Source organism: Sebastes umbrosus, chromosome 7 (assembly GCF_015220745.1).
Source record: "Sebastes umbrosus isolate fSebUmb1 chromosome 7, fSebUmb1.pri, whole genome shotgun sequence".
Taxonomy (NCBI): domain Eukaryota; kingdom Metazoa; phylum Chordata; class Actinopteri; order Perciformes; family Sebastidae; genus Sebastes; species Sebastes umbrosus.
This window is the reverse complement of record NC_051275.1, coordinates 4,912,387-4,934,870: the sequence shown is the minus strand read 5'-3', so window position 1 is coordinate 4,934,870 and position 22,484 is coordinate 4,912,387. Positions and strand designations below refer to the sequence as shown.

General features: G+C 41.0%; 5 protein-coding genes and 1 long non-coding RNA gene across 7 annotated transcripts in view; 5 read left to right on the top strand and 1 right to left on the bottom strand.

Moving 5' to 3' along the window:
• Window positions 1-22,484, bottom strand: part of LOC119491704 — a 42,879-nt gene that overhangs the window by 10,594 nt on the left and 9,801 nt on the right. The gene's annotated exons all lie outside the window — the stretch shown is intronic.
• On the top strand, window positions 1,026-1,959 carry LOC119491703 (claudin-17-like). Its single transcript, XM_037775903.1, has one exon. The coding sequence runs from the start codon at window positions 1,138-1,140 to the stop codon at window positions 1,825-1,827; it is 690 nt and encodes a 229-aa protein (XP_037631831.1). The 5' UTR covers window positions 1,026-1,137; the 3' UTR covers window positions 1,828-1,959.
• On the top strand, window positions 4,121-5,576 carry LOC119491701 (claudin-8-like). The gene has a single exon (XM_037775899.1). The coding sequence runs from the start codon at window positions 4,194-4,196 to the stop codon at window positions 5,070-5,072; it is 879 nt and encodes a 292-aa protein (XP_037631827.1). The 5' UTR covers window positions 4,121-4,193; the 3' UTR covers window positions 5,073-5,576.
• Window positions 7,653-10,213, top strand: cldn8 (claudin 8). The gene has a single exon (XM_037775902.1). The coding sequence runs from the start codon at window positions 7,828-7,830 to the stop codon at window positions 8,605-8,607; it is 780 nt and encodes a 259-aa protein (XP_037631830.1). The 5' UTR covers window positions 7,653-7,827; the 3' UTR covers window positions 8,608-10,213.
• On the top strand, window positions 10,335-11,931 carry LOC119491700 (claudin-8-like). The gene has a single exon (XM_037775898.1). It carries the CDS (start codon window positions 10,554-10,556, stop codon window positions 11,643-11,645), a length of 1,092 nt encoding a protein of 363 aa, XP_037631826.1. The 5' UTR covers window positions 10,335-10,553; the 3' UTR covers window positions 11,646-11,931.
• Window positions 14,722-22,484, top strand: part of LOC119491697 (glutamate receptor ionotropic, kainate 1) — a 29,671-nt gene continuing 21,908 nt past the window's right edge. The window contains exon 1 of one of the 2 annotated variants that reach the window (XM_037775895.1): window positions 14,722-15,278. In XM_037775895.1, coding sequence (XP_037631823.1) covers window positions 15,194-15,278 — 85 coding nt within the window. In that variant the 5' untranslated portion in view covers window positions 14,722-15,193. The remainder of the gene's footprint in view (window positions 15,279-22,484) is intronic. The other variant, XM_037775896.1, reaches the window with a different exon arrangement.

Below are 22,484 nucleotides of genomic sequence, written 5' to 3'. Positions count from 1 at the left end.
CAATCAGACCATCTACCTGGTCACGTTTAAAGAATTTTTAGTCTTAGTTAGAGTAAGTTAAAATGGTTATTTTCATGGTAGCTTAATAAGTTTCTATACCCTAATTGCTTCAAAGTTACAACAGACAAGTCAGTTGAAAGGAAAAACCCTCTATAAGATGTTTAACTGACTGATGATATTTACTCATCTCATTCTAATGAGTATGGCCAGTTGTTGTTGTTTTTATACTTAGGAACAGTGTCAACTCTCCATCCTTAATAAAGAGAGTAAACGAGCCTCGCACTGAAGCCATGTTGAAGTTTACAGATCTATCGCAAACTCCCCTCTAGAAAAAGATTACATTTCAAATTAATGCTGTCTTCAATGCAACACACACTGATCTCGTACCATCGTGACGCTTTAATTGATGCCCATAGCACACGCACGATAGAAAGAAGAAGTGGTCAAGAGAGAGTAGCCAGGATTTGGGAAGCAAATTAGACAAAATTTCTGTTTTTCTGGAGTGCCAATGTTTGTTGACGTTGGGAAACAGGAACAAGGCTTATTCTCATGCGTTGACACAAAATAGGTGTCTTTTAACCACAATGTAAACAGCTGAATTACTCGCCACATCACAACCCTAGGTGTAGATAGGGTACAGTACGGCAATATACTGCAGTAAAGGCAGGTGAAAACTTGCTATCTCCAAATGTCACTTCTTTTCATGAAATAAGTAAAGACATACAGTTGAGCTTTTTGATTTTATCCAACTGAATTTGAAGAGGTTTTACAACCCCAAATATGTATGACCTGCAGAAGATCATGTAAACATTAAAGTCACCAAAACTAAACTTGCAAGGTTTCCACATGGCAACATAGTCATACTCTTTTCATCAGCGCATGTCATGCATGACGGGCAATGATGACAGATGTGTAACACCGGTTTGGTTTTCAGAGAAAATGAAAGATAAACAAACACATAATGCTTTGCACCTAAAACACCGGTAGGAACAAAGGTCAAGTCAGTGAAAACCAGTAGGATGACATTGCAGGCACGGTGATATTATCACAGATTTACAGCTCTGCAAAAACAGATTTATTGAGCAGTCTTTTCAGTAGATGACAGACGAAAGACGAGAGTGCACTTCCCTGTGAACCATGAAAGCGAAGTTGGAGGTCTTAGCTCTGGTCCTGGGCTTTATCGGGCTGTTTGGGACCATAACGGTCACTGCCCTCCCCATGTGGAGGGTCTCTGCCTTCATTGGTGCCAATCTCATTGTCATGGAGGAACTCTGGGAGGGCTTGTGGATGACCTGCTTCAGACAGATTGACATCAAGATGCAGTGCAAGGTGTATGACTCATTGCTAATTCTCCCGCCAGAGCTGCAGGCAGCCAGGGGGCTCATGTGCGTGTCCATAGTCCTGGTTGTCATCTCCTTGTCCGTCACAGGATGTGGGACCCAGAAGAGCAACTGTTGCGACGACAACAGAAAGAGCAAGAACATCACCCTGGCCTTAGGAGGTAGTTTGTATCTGCTGTCCTCTTTGACCACGCTCATCCCTGTCAGCTGGATGGGCCATACTGTCATCAGGAACTTCTACAACCCAACGGTGGTGGATTCTCAGAAACGGGAGCTGGGGGAGGCCCTCTTCCTTGGCTGGGCCATTTCTGGTATTCTGCTGATCACCGGGGTCATCCTTCTGATCAGCTTCAGCAGACGCAGATCAAAGGAGGAAGACCCTTACACTGATGCGTATCTTATGGCGGCGAGGGATGTAGAGAGAGAGGAGAGCGTGTACCTGGAGAGGACTCCATCCAGCTTTCATAAGCATCAAGAATATGTTTAAAGAACTGAACTGTACTTCCTGAAATATGCAACTTCTACTTGTCATGTCTCTAACATTTGAAAGATGTTGCCTGAGGAAGGTCACAAGATGTCATGGGCTTGCAAATTCTGTATAAATATATTTGTTTTTGCCATTTAATAAATTAATATAGGCCTATGTCGCTATAGAAATTATATATTCAAACTTACACTATTTTGGCAAGGAAAAACTGTCATAGCCATTCTCAAAGAGGTTCCTTGACCTCTGACCTCAAGATATGTGAATGGGTTCTATGGGTACCCACGAGTCTCCCCTTTACAGACATGCCTACTTTATGATAATCACATGCAGTTTTGGGCAAGTCATAGTCAAGTCAGTACACTGTGTCAAGTAATTTTGAGGTCCCTCGACCCCTATATGTGCTCCCTCCTCGGCCCTGGAACGAGCAGCCTCGGGGCCGAGGGGAGGGCAACGGGCGGCGTAGAGACAGATGGGAGAACAACAGAGGACGCACCCGGGAGCAGGTCCGGTCTTGGCCTTACCCTCGGCAAGCCGCTAGAGGAAGGCCATTCCAACGCCAGTAAACAACAAAAATGGACCCTTGTGACACAGTATGTAACCACTAATCGATAACAATGATTAATGTTAGCAAGAAAGTGTTAAGATTTGTTCCTGATTGAGTAAGGAAATATACATGGAAATTAAAACAGGGGGTATATAGTCTTTATATGTAACAAATGATTTTTTATGGTGTTTTACAAATCCACAGAATTAACAAGTGTGTGTGTGGTAACAGTTGACAGTTAGACAATTGAACTCGGGGGAAGTGAAACTTACTGAGCTAAGGCACCCAGAGGATGTCTGCTGGCCAGAAGGAGAAGTGTCTAAAGGCATAGACAGATCCAGAGGATGAATTGAGAAATGAAATGATGTTGTAATGAATTATTGAATTAAGAGGAGAGGGGGGGTTAGGGCACTACGGAGCCCCACACCCTTTGCTGAGGAGCTGCGCACGGACATCCAAGCTTTAAATATAAAAACTGAGGACAAAGTAGAATCGGGGCATTTTTCTTTTACACACATTCTCATTCTTCATTCCTTCACAGTACTAATATATATTAGTGATATTTGTACATATGAAACTATTTGTACCTGGATATGCCTATTAATGTAATCAGTATGTTTAACGATACAATTGGTTTTTGCAATTCTACACTGTCATGCAGTTTTTATTGGGCTTTTATATGACTGCATTTCTCAACTGTCAACTGTCACTTTCAACTGCTCAATTGTTCTTAATCCTTTTGATTTGGTAACAATTCAAGGCCAAATAGTCACACCAACCTTGTCAACAGATAGCTCAATAAAGTTTTCATTCTACATATGCTTGTGCCATGGCGTTTTTTTATAGTGCATCATTTGTATATTTCTACCATGCTTCCCACAAAAACATGAAATACAAACGTTTAACCAACAACTGCTCACACCTCAGTTCTACTGTTTCACTAAAAACTAAATGCAGCCGAGTAGTAAAAACTCATTCAGCGCATGCACAGATTATCTATTATCACACTGTTTATATGTTTAAGAGGGCAGGGAGACTTCAGTGTGGCAGTGACGAGGTGAGAACTGCTGGCAAACAGACAACACTGTGTTACACTGAAACCAATCCTACTCAAGTTTCTGTGCTCAACACCTTTTTATCAGCTCAGTTTACAAATAAAGGAGGAGACGGGTGGACATCCATCTGTGATCATCCTATCAGCTTTCGGTTTGAGAGAGACAACAGATTGCAGCCGCCATACAGTACATTTACCTACATAAAAGACTATGTAGTTTTCTTGTTTCATATAAAACTGTTTTTAATTTCATACCAATTTGTTTCAGAGGTAAGAAAGGCCACACATTGAATTAATCCATTTTAGCTCCAAGTTACTACTATTAATAGCAAAGAGATTCTATGTATTTTTCATGTTTATAGTACATTAGCTTTCCCATTTGGTGTATAAATTAGTTCTTTAGTTAAAAAAAACATTGTTCTGTGTACTACTGAAACTGTGTTGTATATCTAATGGCTAAACTTTAAGAGAGGAAACATGTTTTGATCAACTGTGACCTGATAAAGTGATTTAATTAGTTTTTGATTAAGTAATCTTGGTTGATTGTTAGTAGAGGCAATTCTATTTGCATTCAAAACAAGCAGCACTCTTTGTTGTGTCCCCATGTATCTATCTGTAAAGCAGCTCAACCAGTAAGGTTGCATTGCATCGTTAGCATTTTTTTGTGGGTGTATAAGTTCCTTGACTTGCTCTTCCTCTCAGATTTGTTTCTTGAGCTGGGAGAGTGCAAGCAAAGGCCTATCTTTGGCTCTTTGTGTGATAGCCACAATGGCCTCTTACACTGCTTACAGTGGCTACAGCAAGCCACCTCAATCTTACGTAGGCTCATACTACGATGAGAAGCAGGCCAAGACATATGCAGATTATGAAGACTCTATAATTGAGGAAAAAAAGAGATTAGAGAAGAAGGACCGTCGGGATGCCATCTGTTGTGAAGTAGTGGCCCTTGTCATTGGTTTCATTGGACTAATCGGAGTGTCAGCCGTGACAGGGCTGCCGATGTGGAAGGTAACAGCCTTCATTGAGGAGAACATCATTGTCATGGAGACCCGCTGGGAGGGTTTGTGGATGAACTGCTACAGACAAGCCAACATCAGGATGCAGTGCAAGGTGTATGACTCCCTACTGTTTCTGCCCCCGGACCTCCAGGCTGCTAGGGGTCTGGCGTGCAGCTCTGTGGCCCTGACCGTCTTCGCCCTCATCGTTTCAGCAGTGGGGATGAAGTGTACCAAAGTGGTGGACCATCGGGCTCGCACCAAGCATATTGTTCTTGTGGCTGGAGGTTGTCTGTTCCTCTTGGCCACTCTCACTATCCTAATCCCTGTGTCCTGGACTGGCCATGTCATCATCAGGGATTTCTACAACCCCTTGCTGATCGATGCCCAGCGCAGGGAGCTCGGGGAGGCTCTTTACATCGGCTGGGCGACCTCAGCTTTGCTTTTCTCTGCCGGAGTGATCCTGCTGTGTCGTCACGCTCCCCGCACCCAGGATTCAGATGAGAGGATTGTATACAACCCCAACGGAAATATCTACCAACCTGCATACACATACCAGCCAGCGTACACGTACCAGCCAGCGTACAGCTACCAGCCTCCCTACTCACTACCCCCGCCAGGATCTGTAGCATACACACCAAGTCAGTACTAGTGAGGGGAATCAAACACAGAGACAATTTTGGAGTCTTTTTGTTTTTGTTTTTATTTGCCAAGATTTGACACAGTTTAAATTGACTATTATGATAAAGGCTGTCACTGGAAATGGCCAAATATTTCATTACTTTCTCAAAGAGGGCCAAGTGTATTGCATAGATTTAAAGTCATTATGGAACTGATTGTGTTTTGATCATGATGACCTGTGCTGAATTACTGTATGCTTTGTTTCCATATGCTTAGCTTACACTAAATTATATAAGTCATTTAGAAGTATTTTTAATCTGTAATAATACAATAATTGTTGATATCACTGTCTTAACAACAGCGCTTGCTGGCTTTCTCTTTGAAAAAAAATTATGCACTAGGCCTTTCTCAGATAATATACCTCCAGATGATTTGTGTTCACCTCTTGAGTTTTTGTTGTAAATGTACATACTTTTTTAAGTGCTGGCCTAAATATAAGGTCAATTGTGGTTTCCAATAAAAGGGATAAAGTTGACAAAAAAAAGAGTATTGTTATTTTTTCTGTTGCCTAATTAAGAGACGCGAAAGTGATCAAGAAGTAAGGGTGAACTATTGCTTACATGATGGCCAGTCTCTCACTTCCTGCCAAAAGCTCTCGAGTTTGCCTAGGATTCAAAACGTCCTATTGAAACTGCACCTGTTTAGCTCATGGGCGTGTAAATGGAAAGGTGTCATGTTGTCTCCATTGTTGTCGGTGGAAATGTGCCTAAACTGGTAAAACCAGACTGTTCACACAGGTCCACCCACAATGCAAACCTGCCAAGAGATTACATTTCAAACCAGCCAGAGTTGCCAGCTTTTTACTGAGCACAGACCGACACAGGAGACCCAGACAAGAAATCCAACACTGACAGTGACACATGGGTACCCAAGTAGTACCCCCATCCCATGACACACACAGACAGTGCAAACAATGATGTATGAGATTTTCTAAATGCTTTTTTCGCTAAAATTTTGTGTCTATGGTGCCATTACAGTTGTAATTTTTAGTACTGCGTTGTAACATAAGGGACTCCAAAATGGTGAATGATTTACAGTTCAAATAAGAAAAAGACTATGTTAAAGGTATAATATGTAAGAATTTCCTAAAACAATTCCCTCTCACTCATCACTTATGCCCCACTAGAAGTGTGTGGTGGTGTCTGTATCTACAGAAACCCTGCTCTATGTCTTTTTCTTTTCTTCTTTTTTTTGCTGTGTTCAGGACGTTTATGGGCATCAGCAGAGTGGCTTTGTGCCCCACGTGGAGGTTTAACCCTCAGCCAATAACAGCGCACATGGTGTGCAGCCCGCTCAGGTGGTCAAATACCTCCGCTTTGTCACGCACACCCCTCGGCATCTGATACTGAAGCACAAGATCCCTTTTAGCTCTGTCAGATTAGTGCCAGGCGATATGGCCAAAATCTTCTATCACAATATTGGTCATTTCATATCTCAATAACGATATACTGTATGTGACGATATAGCATGTGTTCTGGTAATTCAATAAATAAATAGTCTCAATGAAATAACCACATGGTAAAGTCTATTTCTGTATGCTCCTGTGTGAATTAAATACTTGACAAATGAAAAGTACTGAGTATTTTCTCATTTCAAGAACTTGAGTGCAAAATCAAACATTACGGTTTGAAGTGAAATTATAGACAACAAAATAAATAAATATAGGCCTATGTCGCAATAGAAATTATATATTCAAACTTACACTATTTTGGAAAGGAAAAACTGTCATGGCCATTCTCAAAAAGGTTCCTTGACCTCTGACCTCAAGATATGTGAATGTAAATGGGTTCTATGGGTACCCACGAGTCTCCCCTTTACAGACATGCCTACTTTATGATAATCACATGCAGTTTTGGGCAAGTCATAGTCAAGTCAGTACACTGTGTCAAGTAATTTTGAGGTCCCTCGACCCCTATATGTGCTCCCTCCTCGGCCCTGGAACGAGCAGCCTCGGGGCCAAGGGGAGGGCAACGGGCGGCGTAGAGACAGATGGGAGAACAACAGAGGACGCACCCGGGGGCAGGTCCGGTCTTTTTATCCTAAAAATAACATTTTATTTCTCTGATTCACTGCTTTGTTGTCACTAATGGCACTCCCTCACTACATACTTTTTCTCTCTCTCTCTCTCTCTCTCACTCTCTCTCTCTCCCTCCCTCCCTCCCTCGCTCATTGGGCTGAGGAGGAGGGGGGGCAATTTGAAGTGAATGCCCTGTGTTTACAAACAGCAACCGCTAACTATAACATATTATACCTTTAGGCCTAGGAGCTGTTAGATGTCTTTGATATCTGTAGATGTAACTGGTAATATATTAACATAAAGTCTTTTTTAAATGCACGCAGCTAGTAACAAATTTAAAAATGGCCTTGCCTTGTTAATGAACACCCTATTTTTTTTTTCTTTTTTTTTTTAACACTTCCTTGTAAAGTGTGATCTGAGAATGTGAATTGAGACTTCAGAACAAACAAAGTGGCAGCTTACAGCAGCTCTTGGAGTAGGTGTACAAAGAAGAAAAGGCCTGGGGGATTCTGTTTCATAGCAACCGGTCGCAATTCCCACCCCTCCCATTCTGATGTCCTGTCCACAGGGAGGAGGCAGTACAGGTGAACATCAACCTGCTCCTCCTCTGCTAGGATGCAAATTCACTCTAACTTCAGAAGTATATAGTACTATAGTGTGTCCGCACATTATTGTATGCATGAGTTTGGAGGAATAGGAGGAGGACAGGATGGCCAACTCAGCACTGGAGATAGTGGGTCTGCTATTGACCCTGTTCGGGCTGATTATGGCGTCAGCAAGCACTGGGATGCCAATGTGGCGAGTCACAGCCTTCATTGGGGAGAACATTATTGTGTTTGAAACCCGCTACGAGGGTCTGTGGATGAATTGCTTTCGGCAGGCCGACATCAGAATGCAGTGTAAGGTGTACGACTCTCTCCTGGCCCTGCCCCCTGATCTACAGGCAGCTAGGGGGCTCATGTGCTGCTCTCTGGCTTTAGGTGGCCTCGGTCTGCTGATCTCTTTGCTGGGGCTGCAATGCACGTCATGTATCGAAAACAACGATCGAGCTAAGCGGCTGGTCCTCATCATTGCAGGAAGCATGATCATAATGGCTTGCATCTGTGTCCTTATCCCCGTGTCCTGGACAGGGCACGTCATCATCAGGGACTTCTACAACCCCTTGCTGATCGACGCCCAGCGAAGGGAGCTCGGAGAGGCTCTCTACATCGGCTGGGTGGCCTCCTTTCTCTTGTTCGCTGGAGGATGCATGTTTATTTGTTGCAATCTGCAGTCCGAGGACAAAGCTTCAGAGAGGTATATTTACTCAAGGACATCCGACTACATGGCCTATCCTCCACAGCCTCTACAGCCTCTACAGCCTCAACAGCTGGTGATGCTTCCCCAACAACAACCCCAGTTTCAGCCTGTGCTATCAAGACACCCATCAACCATCTACAGCTACCAGTCCAGATACCCCTCTGTACACAGCGGGGTGGCTTATCTCTGAGCATTTAAACTGACTGAGGTAATGAAGATCACAGTTATGGTCAATATATGCAAGGGAATTTCTTTTTAATATTATTTTACATTTCAAGAATACATGTACTGTAAATGCAAATGGATCTGATCCATATGGATGTCTTTTAAATCACTCTTTTTTATACATTATTTTAGGAGTACTTGTGTTGAAGAGCACTAGTTACAGATTATAATACAAAATCATAGTTATAACCATGATTGTGTAAACCAATACATGATTTCCATTACTTTTATGTATGTTGTATAATCAAATTTTATACAGACAGCCTTATTTTTTGTATATAGGGTTACCAAATTTGTATGTGTATGCTGTATAGAACAATTCATGCAACCTTTAACCAATGAGTAATGTGACACGAGTGTATTTGTGTTTACTGTTAAAATGCTTTTGCTGTTGTTTGCACATATGACTGAACTATGTTTTTATACAGATACTTTATTCTTAACAGATATTTCAACCCATTTTCTTTCAACATTAGCTGCATCTGTGCAGTGTATTCAAATTTACATCCCCCATCCCATCAACAAAACACACATCTGTGTGGTACAAATAACATCTCACCGGCAACAATTACCCTAATACACACAGTCCTCACATTTTTCTGCTCAGTTTTTTTTTTTAGCAGTTTTAACAAGTATTCGACACAAGATCTGGCTGTTACAGGTACTACTCTGAGGACAAGGTAAATGCTATATTGGTGACTGATTGTGTGAGAATTACACAGACATTTGTTTCTAAAACTCATCAACATTTTGTGTGTGTCTATTTAATCAGAAAACAATTGTGAGTCTTTGTTTTAAGTTTGGTATGATGCCCTGGAGCTCTTGGAAACTGATGGAACTGAACAAATAGCTGAGCAAACATGCGATGCAGGTTTAACAGTGCTTGTTAAAGGTGTGGACAGCAGCATTAGTGTTTGTGAAGAAGCAAGAGAGAGATGACCTGACAGCATGATCATGTGATAAGAATTTGCAAGTCACTTTGAATACAGAGAGCTTTAGACTAATAGTTGTCTAGTTCATTTCTGCGTTGATCCCAGGTCCATACTGTATGTTAGAGCAATTAAAAAACATTTCTCTGTTCAGTGAAGTATATTAGCTCTCGAACTACTAGGTCAGCTCATTTCATTTTCAGTGAGTTTAAAGCAAGCGGCAACTGTAGAATCTCAATTCCTAATACACAGGATGTAATGACAGTAAAAGTAGTCATGTCATTGATGTGTCATGCCGAAAATATTTGGTGATGATGTAATGACAATGTTGTCTTTCTCCATTGTTGTTTAAGGTTACATCAAAATGAGCGCCATGTTTGTCTATGTTATGTCTTCTCAACAGCCCTAGAGTTATACAAATCTGAAATATTTAAACTTTTAATATACAAAACTATATTCCTGGTACTCAACAATCAATAACCGTGTTTGGACTGTGTGATGGGAGCTCCCTCTTGAAAGTCATTTCTGCTCCCCTGTGGACAACAGAAGTACTGCAGGAGCTTATGTGCTACACTGTATATTTGTTTACTTATGAATATTTTATCACATATAATTATAGAGAATAAAAACATGTCAACTTTCTCAAGTTGTGAGCTGTTTCTGGTATACCTTGTTGTTGGTGTTTACTGCTGGAGAAGCTGATGGCACAGATATACCCCTATAGCCAGAGGAACCATAAACACAAAATAAGCAGAGGTCCATTTTACCCCCATTGCCCTGAGCCAACCAGGTGACAGCTAAGCATTTTTCCCACAACAAACCACCTCTTACACCATACAAACTGCATCAGATGAGAAGATCCTCCCTGCCTTGGACACGTCTCTGACTCAGACTCTGAGATGTTATACTAAAGCATCAGAATTTACTGTTAACGAAGGCTAATTTTGAATTTGGACACAACTGAACTCTTGTAGACTGCACAATGGTTCAAGGTGTTTCAGAGATTGCTGCATTGTGTGTTGGCCTGATTGGGCTGATCGGGGCGGCAGCTACTACAGGGATGCCCATGTGGAAGGTGACAGCTTTCATTGGGGAAAACATAATTGTGATGGAAACCCGCTGGGAAGGCTTGTGGATGAACTGCTTCAGACAGGCCAACATCAGGATGCAGTGTAAGGTGTACGACTCCCTGCTGTTCCTGCCTCCGGACTTACAGGCAGCCAGGGGGCTGATGTGCTGTTCTCTGGCCCTGTCGGGGCTGGGGCTCCTTGTGGCTCTGGCAGGAATGCGTTGCACATCCTGTATTCAGGATAATGATCGGGCTAAGACCATAATCTTGACGGTTGCAGGTGGTATGCAGTTCATGGCCTGTATCTGTGTCTTTATCCCTGTGTCGTGGACAGGTCATGTCATCATTAGAGATTTTTACAATCCTTTGCTAATTGATGCCCAGAGGAGGGAGCTGGGAGAGGCTCTCTATATTGGTTGGGTGACCGGCGCCTTCCTTTTCGCCTCAGCCATGTTGTTCATCTGCCGCCGTATACCCTCAGACAAAGACTCATTCGATGTGTACCGCCAAGCCAACTTGCTCAGTTACAAGCCAGCACCCAGCAACCCAAATCTAATGAGGTATCACCCCATGTCGAGTGTTTCCAGCCTTCCATCTACTGCATACCATCCTTCTCTGCAGAACAATGGCTATGTTGGACAACAACTTGCGACGCCACTGCAAAACATCCAGCAAGTAATGACAAATGATGGAGCATTAATCAGCCCTCCTGTTGTCTATAACCCGGGTCTGCCTGAAAATGCATCATTGTTTCATCAAGGTAGCATGGCTCACCATTCCTCCATGCGGAGTTCTAACCACGTTGGAAGCCTGTATACACCAGGCAACTCCTTTTACATAAGCCAAAACACAACGCCATATTCACCGGCTTATATCGGCAATCCTACTGCGTCCTACCAGTCCAGTTTTCATCCGGTTCCACACACTCCTGTTTTTATAGGATATAAAACATCAAGAATTCAACCAGATTCTCACAGTGGGAGCAGTGCTGGTGTATACATATAAACACAAATCGTGAGTGAGTTTTTATAGCTGGTTATACTTTTACAGACACAAAGCACTATGCTTTTCATCACAAGCTAATTTAAACTGCTCTACATTAGTGGAAAGATGAAGGTAAATTGTTTCCTCTGCTTAACATTATCCTGATGCCTAGACTAAATAGCGTGTTCATCTTTTTTCTACTATTAATCGTGTAGTTTGTATTGTGCAAAAAACTAAATATGGTATACAGGTTGAACATTACTGCTGTTGTTGTTGGTGTAAATAAAGGTGACGTGCTGTTTTCATGTAGCCCTGGCACGGGCTTACTTTCCCAAAATAGTGAGACTTATGAGAAATGAACATTGATTTGGAACATCAGAGGCTTATCTTTTACATATTTGTAACAGTCTGTTCAATTTTTTTTTTTAATTTTCTGTGGTTATCATTGTATGTGTTTGAATACATTCAGCTTTTAATGTCTTTTACTGTCAATATGTTTTTGTAACCACTTAATTAGAAGTCATGCAGTGCTAACATATATAATGGAATGACTTAGTTATTTGTTATAGGTTGTATTAGCAATAAACATTAAATGAAAATTTTGAGTGACAATTGCTTAGTAATTGGCAGGTGCAGTTTGTAAGATGTAGCAGTTCACTCAGCACCTTAGGGTTAGGGGTTAGTGGCTTTGTAGGAACCTTGTGTGGAATTTCTATGTTTCCCTAGGGGGCAGGCTCTGAACTAAAGATGTTTCCTCACGTGCCACTGTAGCAGGTCACTGAACATTTCTACCGGCCACTCAATTTTTTTGTCTACCACTTGTGAATTCTATGTAGAACGCTTTAGAATTGTAAACGCTGAATCAGTGGTACCAGACAGTAGAAACCTTAATCCAGACTATTTTTAATTTAGTAATTGCTTTTAAAAAATATTATTTAATATTATTATTAATATCTGCCATGGTGGCAAGTGACCTGAAATCTGTACCTGCCACAGCCAACATTTACCCTGTATTTGGCAGGTGGCAGGTGTTAAATTTCATTCTCTGCATTGGGGGCAGCAGTTTTCCAAAGATATACAGTTCAGGTAGATTTCAGAGTCTATATTAGCCCTATGATGGACTGGCAACCCGTCAAGAATGTTTCTTTGGGGCACCTGGGTTAGCTCAGTTGGTAGAGCGGGCGTCCATGTATTAAGGCTTGGTCCTGACCGCGGCGGCCAGGGTTCGAATCCGACCTGTGGCCCTTTCCGCATCCACTCTCTCTCTCCCCCCTTTCAAGACTCTATCCACTGTCCTGTCATAAAAATGGAAAAATGCCCCCAAAAAAATAACTTTAAAAAAAAAAAGAATGTTTCTTTGCATATTGCCCATGTTTGCGGCTAGGATGGGCAATCTGTGTTGCAGTTTAAAAATAAACAAGTAAAATAAACAAATTAATGTCAGACATAAAATATTTTAAAAATGCTTAAAAAAATGAATAAATGTCACTTAATACCTTGTGGTAGCAGTAAAGATGTTATTTTAAAACCTATTATTGGCATGACAATGGTACTGAACTCAAAATCTATTTCTGTTAAACTATATATTATTGTAAAGAAAGTGAGACTAACTGAATGGGTCTTCACAGATACATAGATGAGGGCTATTAAACTATTTGAATATAAAAATCTGCTTTGGATTAACAAAAGCAAACACTTCATGGGTTGCGATTATTGCTTGATAAAAGCAATCAAATGCTGGCAGTTATGCTAACACCATGGTTGCCTGAACCAATCCGACACTGTCATTATTCACCACTAGAGGACACCAGAGGATGTGATGAGTGTCCTAAACCTTGGGCAGACAGTGTAATCCTCCCTACTCACAGTGCAGGTGTCAGAGGAATAATGCCCTTCTTCTACTGCATTTCATTAGCTGAAGCTTTAATTGGAACAACTTCATATTAAGGGAATACATTTAAAACATGAAAACATATTTCAAGCAACAGGCTGTTTAGGCAAATTGGAGGAGTGAGTGCATTACATCACAAAGCATTCTTTTACTTTTTCCATCTCCAGTAGAGATGTTGTACAAATTGTACAGCACCTTTTGCCAATTGAAGATATTCTTGCACTCAATGTGTAAATTGAGAAATTATTCTCAACTATCATTCTCCAATTTTGCTAATTTCTGGGGAATGAAATAACAGTGAAATTACACTAATCCCAAGAAACCCATCAAACACCCCTGATGCTTCTGCCTTGCTTGGGGAGCAGTAGTTTGGAGCATCCTCACCAGTTGCTGATCGGTGCAACTGAGCAGCCAAGAGAACTTTTTAACTTCCACCCCAAACCACTCAAGTGGGTTAGGGTGAGGTGAACATTTTATACTTTACTTTATTTTATTTGACTTTATGAGACTGTGTGAAATAAACAGTTTGAGGTAGTTAATCTTCAAGGGAGCGCCACAGACCAGTTTGAAGATTAGATTTGCATTTCCATCAGTACTGGAGCAAAGATTTAATCATTCCTCGGTGTACCAAAGCAAAGACGTTGTCGAGGTCGAATGTTGCCAGATTTGAAGTTAATCTTCAGGACGTATCCATGTTTGCGGATTAGCAGCTTGGCTGTGCCCTCAATTGAGCGCCTGCACGGGAGGGATGCTCAGCTGTGTCAAGTCAGCCAAAGACAGCGAGAGTGAGACCGGAAACAAGGCAGGCTCGATTTCATAATGAAAGCAATCAAATGATGGGTAAATTAGATACCAATAGATGCAGAAAAAAATCATCTAAACATTTAAATAAAATATTTACATGACTAAAGCCTTGGAGATTAGGGAAACAGAATCATGAGCAACATGTTTAGTTGAATATGGGAAAATGGATAAGGTAAGATTGATCATTTAATTAAATCAATAAACAGGCACAGCACTGGAAAAAGGCTAATTAAGGTTTGTACAATAAATGAATAAGAAATATATAACAATATTTATTGGGAAATGATCTATAAACACTTAAATATACATAGAACTACAGCGTGATGGTCTGCAGCAACGTTGTGTTGGATGCTTGGTATTTTGTTTTGTTTGTTCAAAAATACAAATTTAATGGCAGAAATATATACAGCCTATTCCTCTTTAAGCATGTTGATTTTCTCTATTGTTGCCACACGGTAGCCAATTCACATTTTATTTTGAAAGTGGTAATCAGAAAAGCCCGTTTCTATTCATGCAAGCTTGACAGGAGGAGCCCAGCACACGGTCCTCCTCCTCAGTTGCAGCCTACAATTCAAGTGTGCACCAGGAAAAAGAATGATAAGGGGGATGTCTGGACAGTGAATATGGGAAGCAAAACCTTATTGGCACATAAAGGATTTTAGAATGGGAAAACTGGAGTTCTTTTGACCAGTGACAGCTGCAGGTGGAGTGTGTATTTTTGTTGTTGTTTTTCATCACAATGTGTGAGGGATGGATGTGGGTCGGGTGCCAGTTTGTTTTCGTTACGGATACAAGGACTGGCAAGTTATCAGCATGAATTACCGAGGGCAGAAAAACTGATATCAATGTTAAAATCGACTCTGGAGAGAGGACCATGGCGAAAAGGAAGGGACTGTTATTTTCACTGCTGTACTTTATAGCAGAGTTTTGGCTCACTTCGCAGCAGGTCCTGAGAATTGGTAAGTGCAAAATTGTCAGATTTTTTTAATGTCATTCCTATTTGTTAATATACAGACTGCCACTATACACTCATCAGCTTTTTTTATATTTGATTATATGATTACAAGACCTGGGTTGGAGGTCATTTCCCTTTGGGATTAATAACCTATTCTGCCTTTCTTTGTAGATATAATAATAAAAAAAAAGTTTCTGTGGCATTATCATAATGTATGATATTCTCAATATCTCACAGTGTCTATAGAGCATTTAGCGTGGCTTCTTTCTAAGGATTACCAAATAAACATCATATTTAATTAAAGACAGCCATGATAATAAATGCAGAGATCATACATGTGGATGTCATGCAAGGATATCCATTCATAGCAATTGTGCAGCTCAGATGCTATAAGTAAGTTAATGGGAGCAGGATGACATTTAACTTCTGACACTATTAACCAAAACTTATAATAGGAAGTCACGATGTGTTCAGGGTACATTTGTGATGTGTTTTAATTCCATCTGTTGCTGTGTCTCTATAATACTCATTACTGAATCATGCATATAATCAGTATCCTGTACCAACCCCTAAGGGACATACAGTTGTGTGCCTGTGTTATTCAATGGTGATCTTATACTGACTGTCACTAGAAATAAAAAACACTTTTAGCCTGCAGAGATTTTCCACGATGTTGTGATGTTTGTACAGTATCCTTATACAGTAGGTTTCATTGCTGAAATTTTTTTTTCACGAGGGAGGTACTCTGAGGACAGAGTGCTGGGGTGTCCACATAAAACAGCTCTATTGGTTTTCATCAAAATCATGTTAATCCACTTTGGTTGGCTAATGCCACAGTCTCGGTCTCTGTTCCTCCATGTCGACAGCGCATGTCAGAGGCAGACGAGTGATTAAGTTGGCCTACTGCTGCATCTGAAAGCATGTACTGTTGGCATGATGATGTCTTTGGCACTGAGGAAAGTGAAATGGATACAGAGCCTAAAGAGTATAGAGTGGGCAGTCCCTAAACTGAGGCTTCTCTTCTACCTAACAAACTCTAAAGTTATTTAGACTTGGGGCATAGAGTATGTATGCTGATGGCCAATGACAACTGTGAATGTGGATCTGAGTCCATCTGTAAAGCCTTTGAGAGTTGACAAGAACTCTGCTTTCACTTGTAATTACACAAACAGAGCTCTTGCTCCGACGATCCCCCTTTGATTTATGATGTAACTTTGTAACAATGAGCTAGTGTTTGCTGGAAAATTAATGGTCTCTGCTCCTCACCCATTGGTTATCCTCCGTTCCTCTCGTGGGTTAGAAGATTGCATCATGAAAACGACTTTTTTAATTTAGGCCTCAGGACTCTCTGCTCCGTTCAATGCCCAGGGCAACTCTGAATTTTTCTAATTTCCCTCTACTTCTAAAGACTTTACCATTCAGACTTGTGCAGTTGCATAACTTTGGAGGCTAATAGGCCAGTGCCACCTCTCCGTTCTAACAGTCCCGATCTGTTCTCTATATTGTTAATCCCTCTAAATCATCTATCACTCTCCGAGGCCACCTAATCTTTGTCATTCTCTTCATGACCCGCACACATCATAATCTCTCCCATATGGTGTGTGGCTTGGTTCAATTAACATTTCTCTGTCTTGGCAAGTGCTGGCATCAGCTTGTGACTGGCTTCCACTCTTTTCACTGTGGTTGGTAATAATGGTAAATCTTCTCCCTCAAGCCCTTAAACAACTAACACTAATCTTCTTTATGCAGAAAGTCTCTTCCCCAAATATGGTACTTAGGCAGCGACCAAATCTCATCATTGGGGAGAGCACAGAAGCAGCAGCTTGTGGCTTGGCCTCCACTCCATTTTGCTGGTTGTTAAATTTCCGTTTCCTCTTGCTTGCATGATTAATTTATTAGCGATATCTAATTTGTTTATTTATGATTTGACCCATATTATGTGAAAGGTGGGATTAGCTATACTGGCCAGAAAAATATCCTTTGATATAATCATCTCCCTGTGTAATAGCTTTACATCCAGCGGTGGAATAAATTAGGTGGATTTGATAAAGATCATTATCCTGATTTTTATTCTTTCGGTCTAAATGTTTTGTTGTTGGGTCGCAAGCAGCTATCCTATAAACAGAGAAACCTCAGTGCTCCACATCAAACGAAGATAGTAGACTGGTTAGGACCTCCTCATTCATTCACAGTCTGGCATGGGCCCAGGTTGGAGTGGTGCTGGTGGTGTTGTTGAGGTGGGGGTGGGGGGTCTCACTGGGAACTGGCCCAGGATGGGGAGAGGGGAGAAAGCAAAACACTACGTCATTGTGTTCCTCTGCCTTAAAAGACTCCCCTTCATGTGATAATTGCACAGAGTCACAAAATCACAGATTAGAATCAGGATCTAAAGATCAGTTCCTTAATGTTAACATCTTACTTTGGGTTTCTGGATTAAAAAAGGTCCACCCAGCTGCCTAAACCTGAACCCTGATATTTTTCTTGCTCTGAGCACTGAAGGGAGGAACACAAGTCTATAAAAAGCAAAGCCTAAGGCTTTATCAGCATTTGCCTGCAGCACAAGCAGAATCTTTTGTTTTTGTGACCTCCTAGCATGCATCACCCCACAGCATTGTCTGGCCTATTAAAGATGAGATAGAAGCTCAGTGATCCTGAAAATTATATTGGAAAGTAATTAATGATAGCTATAGCAAGAATTTGCATTCCACCTTTCTTTATAAATTGCATTAATCATAAAGCCCTGATAAAAAAAAAAACAGTGAACTCTCTCAGCGTTCAAATTACAAGGATGAAGCTTTGAAAAGAAGCTGGGCTTTAATATGAAGGTATACATAGATTGTTCATTTTATTTTATTTTTGAGGACTGAGTATGGATGATTGCATTCTTCTTTTACAATGCACAATAAAGTGTCTCACAAGACAGTGATGTCTGCTCTAACTTTATAGTTTTAAATGCACCTCTACGCTCAAACTTGTAATTACTCAAGTATAAATGATCCCAGACAGCTCCAACTTTCTTGTCCATTTGTTCATTTGCTTGTCAATAGACTATTAAGTGAGTGCATTGATCCATGTGTCATCTGCAAACAGAAAGTGTGAGGTGCTTATTCCCTATTTACTCTGCATCAGTATAGAAAACGAATCCCATTTACAGACCTAGTTTGTCCTACTCCATGAAAAGTACAAGTGCAGAGTATAAAGAAGCACTGAGCCATGATCCCATGACCCATTTTTAGAGTTCAGGCCCTGACACACCAAGCCGCCGGTTGGCCGTCGGACAGTTTGGGGCCGACGGAGAGCGTCTGTCAGCCTAGTTTTTGCGGTGTGTCCTGCACCGTCATCTCTAGTCTGCCCGTGACAGAGGTTTTTTCGGCCGATTCAGCATGTTGAATCGGCGGCGGTGCTCGTCGGTGAGAGAAATCACTCTGACTGGCTGTTCAACCTAAGCGAATCAGGGTACGAGAAGAGAAACGGAAGTGAGGAAAGCAAGCAAACGAGTAGTCATGAGCACACACAGAGGGCTCTTCTCATTTTTCATCTTCACCTCATCTGATCCTTCCAATACACAGATATTTTCACAACTTGGCCATATGGAATGAAGCTAAGTGGTGAGTGAGAGTGGTGTGAAAATGGTCGGCAAACACTGCTTTGTTTCATGTATGTACAGTATCATAACAACGACTTGTATATCCACAGACCGAGGTCTTCAGGTTTCCCTTTTTGTATGACGAATACAAACTACCGCCACGTGCTGGTGTGGAGAGTTATTTCCTCTCAAGCAGGCGCAGAACGTACGTGCTAACTGGCCGTCGGCTGTAGTCTTTGCAGTGTGTTCAAATGCAACTTTTTTGCCAAGACAAAGGCAACGTGAGGCGACACAACAGTCGGCCTTCATCGCCGCTAGTTCTTTGATGTTGGCTTGGTGTGTCTGGGCATTTACACTCAAAAAGTGACCACACAGTGCTGCTAAAAAGCTTGAGTTCAGGCAGGTTTGCTTACAGGCCACAGCATCATGTTGCAAAGCCATACAGGATCGATCTCTTCGTCAAAGATGTTTTCATCTTATTTTACTATTTTCAATTTCACAAATTATTGATCATGTTTAAGACATTATGTGATATCTATAGAGTTGCATTAACTCAATGTTAAGACCTTTACACACCAGGGGTGTGACGAATAAACGGCACAAAAATGCAAAATACACGCCCGGAATATTATACTGTATAACTAGGGCTTTTATTGTGAAATGTAAGAACAGAAGGAGTGGATCTGGTCTGTGCTTTATCAGGTATATTTTTTTCCAAAGATGCTCAACTTATCCAACTACCGGGCCATACTGCCTGCGTGAGCAGCGTGTGACGGCTATACCTCACTGAACTGAACTACTGCGTCTCTCATGGATGTAGTGTCCACACCGACAGCGTTGCTGCTGCTGCACTGCTACTGCCAGCCCTTTCTTTCTACATAGAGTTTGCCATTTAATTTAATTATAAATGTAATTTATATTTATTTTAGACAGAACAAGTTTAAGAAGCGTGTGCTCATTTGTAAATAATAATAATAATCCACAATTATAAGCCAGTGCTTTCTGTCCTGCAAATATTTCTGAATGAAAGCCTTGAAGGGATTCTGTCCACAGAAAAGTGCTATAGGGCTTTTATTTAGAATCGGAAACAGGAAGTGTTGAGTTAAAATACATTTTTACTTTTTTTCATGTCTGTGAAATATTCCACAGATACAGACGTTAACTTGAAACTGTAGTCATTTTGCTGGTATGATGTAAATATACAGCCAGAAGATCATTTTCCCTGTTTCTGCTGTGAATCGCGTGGCACGCGGAAGAAATAGGTGAGACCTTGATTCACTACAAGAGATGAAGCTGAAACGTAGCCGAGCAACGCTGCACACACCGACTTTGGGGCTGCTCTAACCTGTTAAAAAGGGCGCCGAAATAAAAAGCATGAGGTTCCGTGACGCACATGCGCTGCTCATGCAGGCAGTGTGGCCCGGGCGTTTGTGTGCGAATAGCTCTTCTATCACAAAGGCGCTCATACTTAAAAAATGTCTGCCTGAACAGTAGAGGACTCATTAAACGCCGCTCTGGACATCAATGTTGACTCAATCTCATTGGACCGCAAATGCTAAAGCCTGGGGTAGAGACAAATTTAATAATTTCCCTGTTGATATGCGCATAATATTTTGTGGGGTATTTTAATTGAAAATGCATGCAAGAGATAAGACTGAGTTCAGTTTTCAACCACATGAATATAAAAGTTAACGTGAAACCACTGTTCCAGAAATGAAGTGGAGTATTGTTGCTGCTTCACTTCAGATGTCTGGATGGTTGATGGTGGTTATGGGTGTGATAATAACTGACTGATTATAGCTGAGCTTTAGTACTCTGCTGCACAATAACCAACTAACAGTCATTCCCTGATAGAGTCTATATAACCATCTCACGTGTATTAATAATGTGTGTTGTTCAAAGACATGTTTTAACAAAGAGCTCAGCTACTATAAACACTATAAATATGATGGTAGTGTTTTGCTGATGTAGACCAGCACTGATTGCTTGGACCAGCGCTCTTCATGCTGAGATGCAAACAAACTGCCGTCACACTGAATCCCCCGGGTCGCCCTCTGGAAATCAAGAAACTCATTATACTTTAAACAGAAATTTAAGATCTTATCTCAGGTGGAAATGAGAGGAGAGATAAATGTGATTTCTTTCACTGTGGGATGTGCCTTTCCACAAAGCTTCAGAGAGGAAATGAATAAGTGAGCAGTGCAATAAAATAGATATATTTGTCTTTTGCTGGCAATAAAAGTTGTGTGTGTAAATAGTTTATATAGCTTATTTCAAATATAAAAACTTCCAACCAAATACACGTCTGACTGGACACAGCGGTCTATAGACGTGACCGGATGCTGCCACTGTCTGACAGCTTCTAACAGGTCTGTTTTTATTTTTTGACTTAAGCTTATAGACCTACTGTAGGATAGTCAACGAAGTTACAGTCATTTCTCACCGGAGGAGGCACTAAATGAAATGGCCTGTAATGGAAAATCAATATATTATTAAAAGCTACTGATAAATGCTGAATTTATAAGTTAACTTTATTTCATTTTAGGAAGTGGTATATAGTCTCAAATTTAGCTTTTTCATTATTCACTGTTTTTTCATTTTTTATTATTTTCCATTAATACACTTTGCAGAGGCATACAGTAGGCCTACATATTTCGGCTGTATTTTCAGCTCTTGCATCAGGATGGATGCATGTTATTATGAGTGTGATTAGAGGTCAGCAACAAAAATGTAAATCAGAAAATCTAAAAAGCAGCAGCTATTTTTGCCTTTTGCACAAACTGCACCATGTATTTTCACAGCCCCGTTAAAGCATGAAGAAAACAAAATCGCTGATTGGAAATGATGCTGTGATGCTGCCACTAGGATTATTTTGTTGAATCCTTAATAGGTCCTGTGACATTTACTGCAGCCTCTGCACTGGAAGCAAACAAACATCAAGACGGTCTGGTCAAAACTCATGTTTATTTCCCCTTTTATATTCAAGAGACATCAAAGATGCTGAGATGGAATAAAATTTCTTGGCAAATTTGGAAGACGGCTATTGTATTTTGGAATGAAAATTTCATATTCCAGTGGAAAGAATTAAGAATTTTAACAGGTCCTAGCAGCTGCTCACTGAGGCTTGGTGACCATAATTAGGATTGGCACTTTCAAGCATGCTTTTAGTTACCAGGGAGTCCAGACAAGGCTCTCTCAGTTTGGGGTTTGAGGCTATGCTACACCAAAGAAAAAGGTCATTCACAATCAAGGTCTCAAGGGGAGCTTTTTAAAGGCCCTTTCTCCTTCCAAATCAATCACAATTTCACAGGCAATTCTTCAAACACTGTTAGGGGGTGCATTGACCTATTGCCATCTGTAGCCTCTGTGTTGACGTGAGGTCATTTGCAAACTATTGTAGCATCGAAATGGCATCTTCATGATTTGTGTTCATGGTTAATGTAACTATTGATTAACAACTTTGAAAATGGCAGAGCTTTTAAAAGTACCTTCCTTTAGTCCTTGTTTTCAAGTTTGCCACATACACAGGGTTCTTCCTGCAGCAAAACAGTTCATTTCCGATATGGTTTAGGATAAAGAAAGTGACTTACCCTGACTGCTCAGAACTGGCCTCGATTCTGTCTG

Bases quoted from the DNA above. Each gene is read 5' to 3' on its own strand.
- LOC119491703 (XM_037775903.1), top strand. From the start codon at position 1,138: ATGAAAGCGAAGTTGGAGGTCTTAGCTCTGGTCCTGGGCTTTATCGGG.
- cldn8 (XM_037775902.1), top strand. From the start codon at position 7,828: ATGGCCAACTCAGCACTGGAGATAGTGGGTCTGCTATTGACCCTGTTC.
- LOC119491701 (XM_037775899.1), top strand. From the start codon at position 4,194: ATGGCCTCTTACACTGCTTACAGTGGCTACAGCAAGCCACCTCAATCT.
- LOC119491700 (XM_037775898.1), top strand. From the start codon at position 10,554: ATGGTTCAAGGTGTTTCAGAGATTGCTGCATTGTGTGTTGGCCTGATT.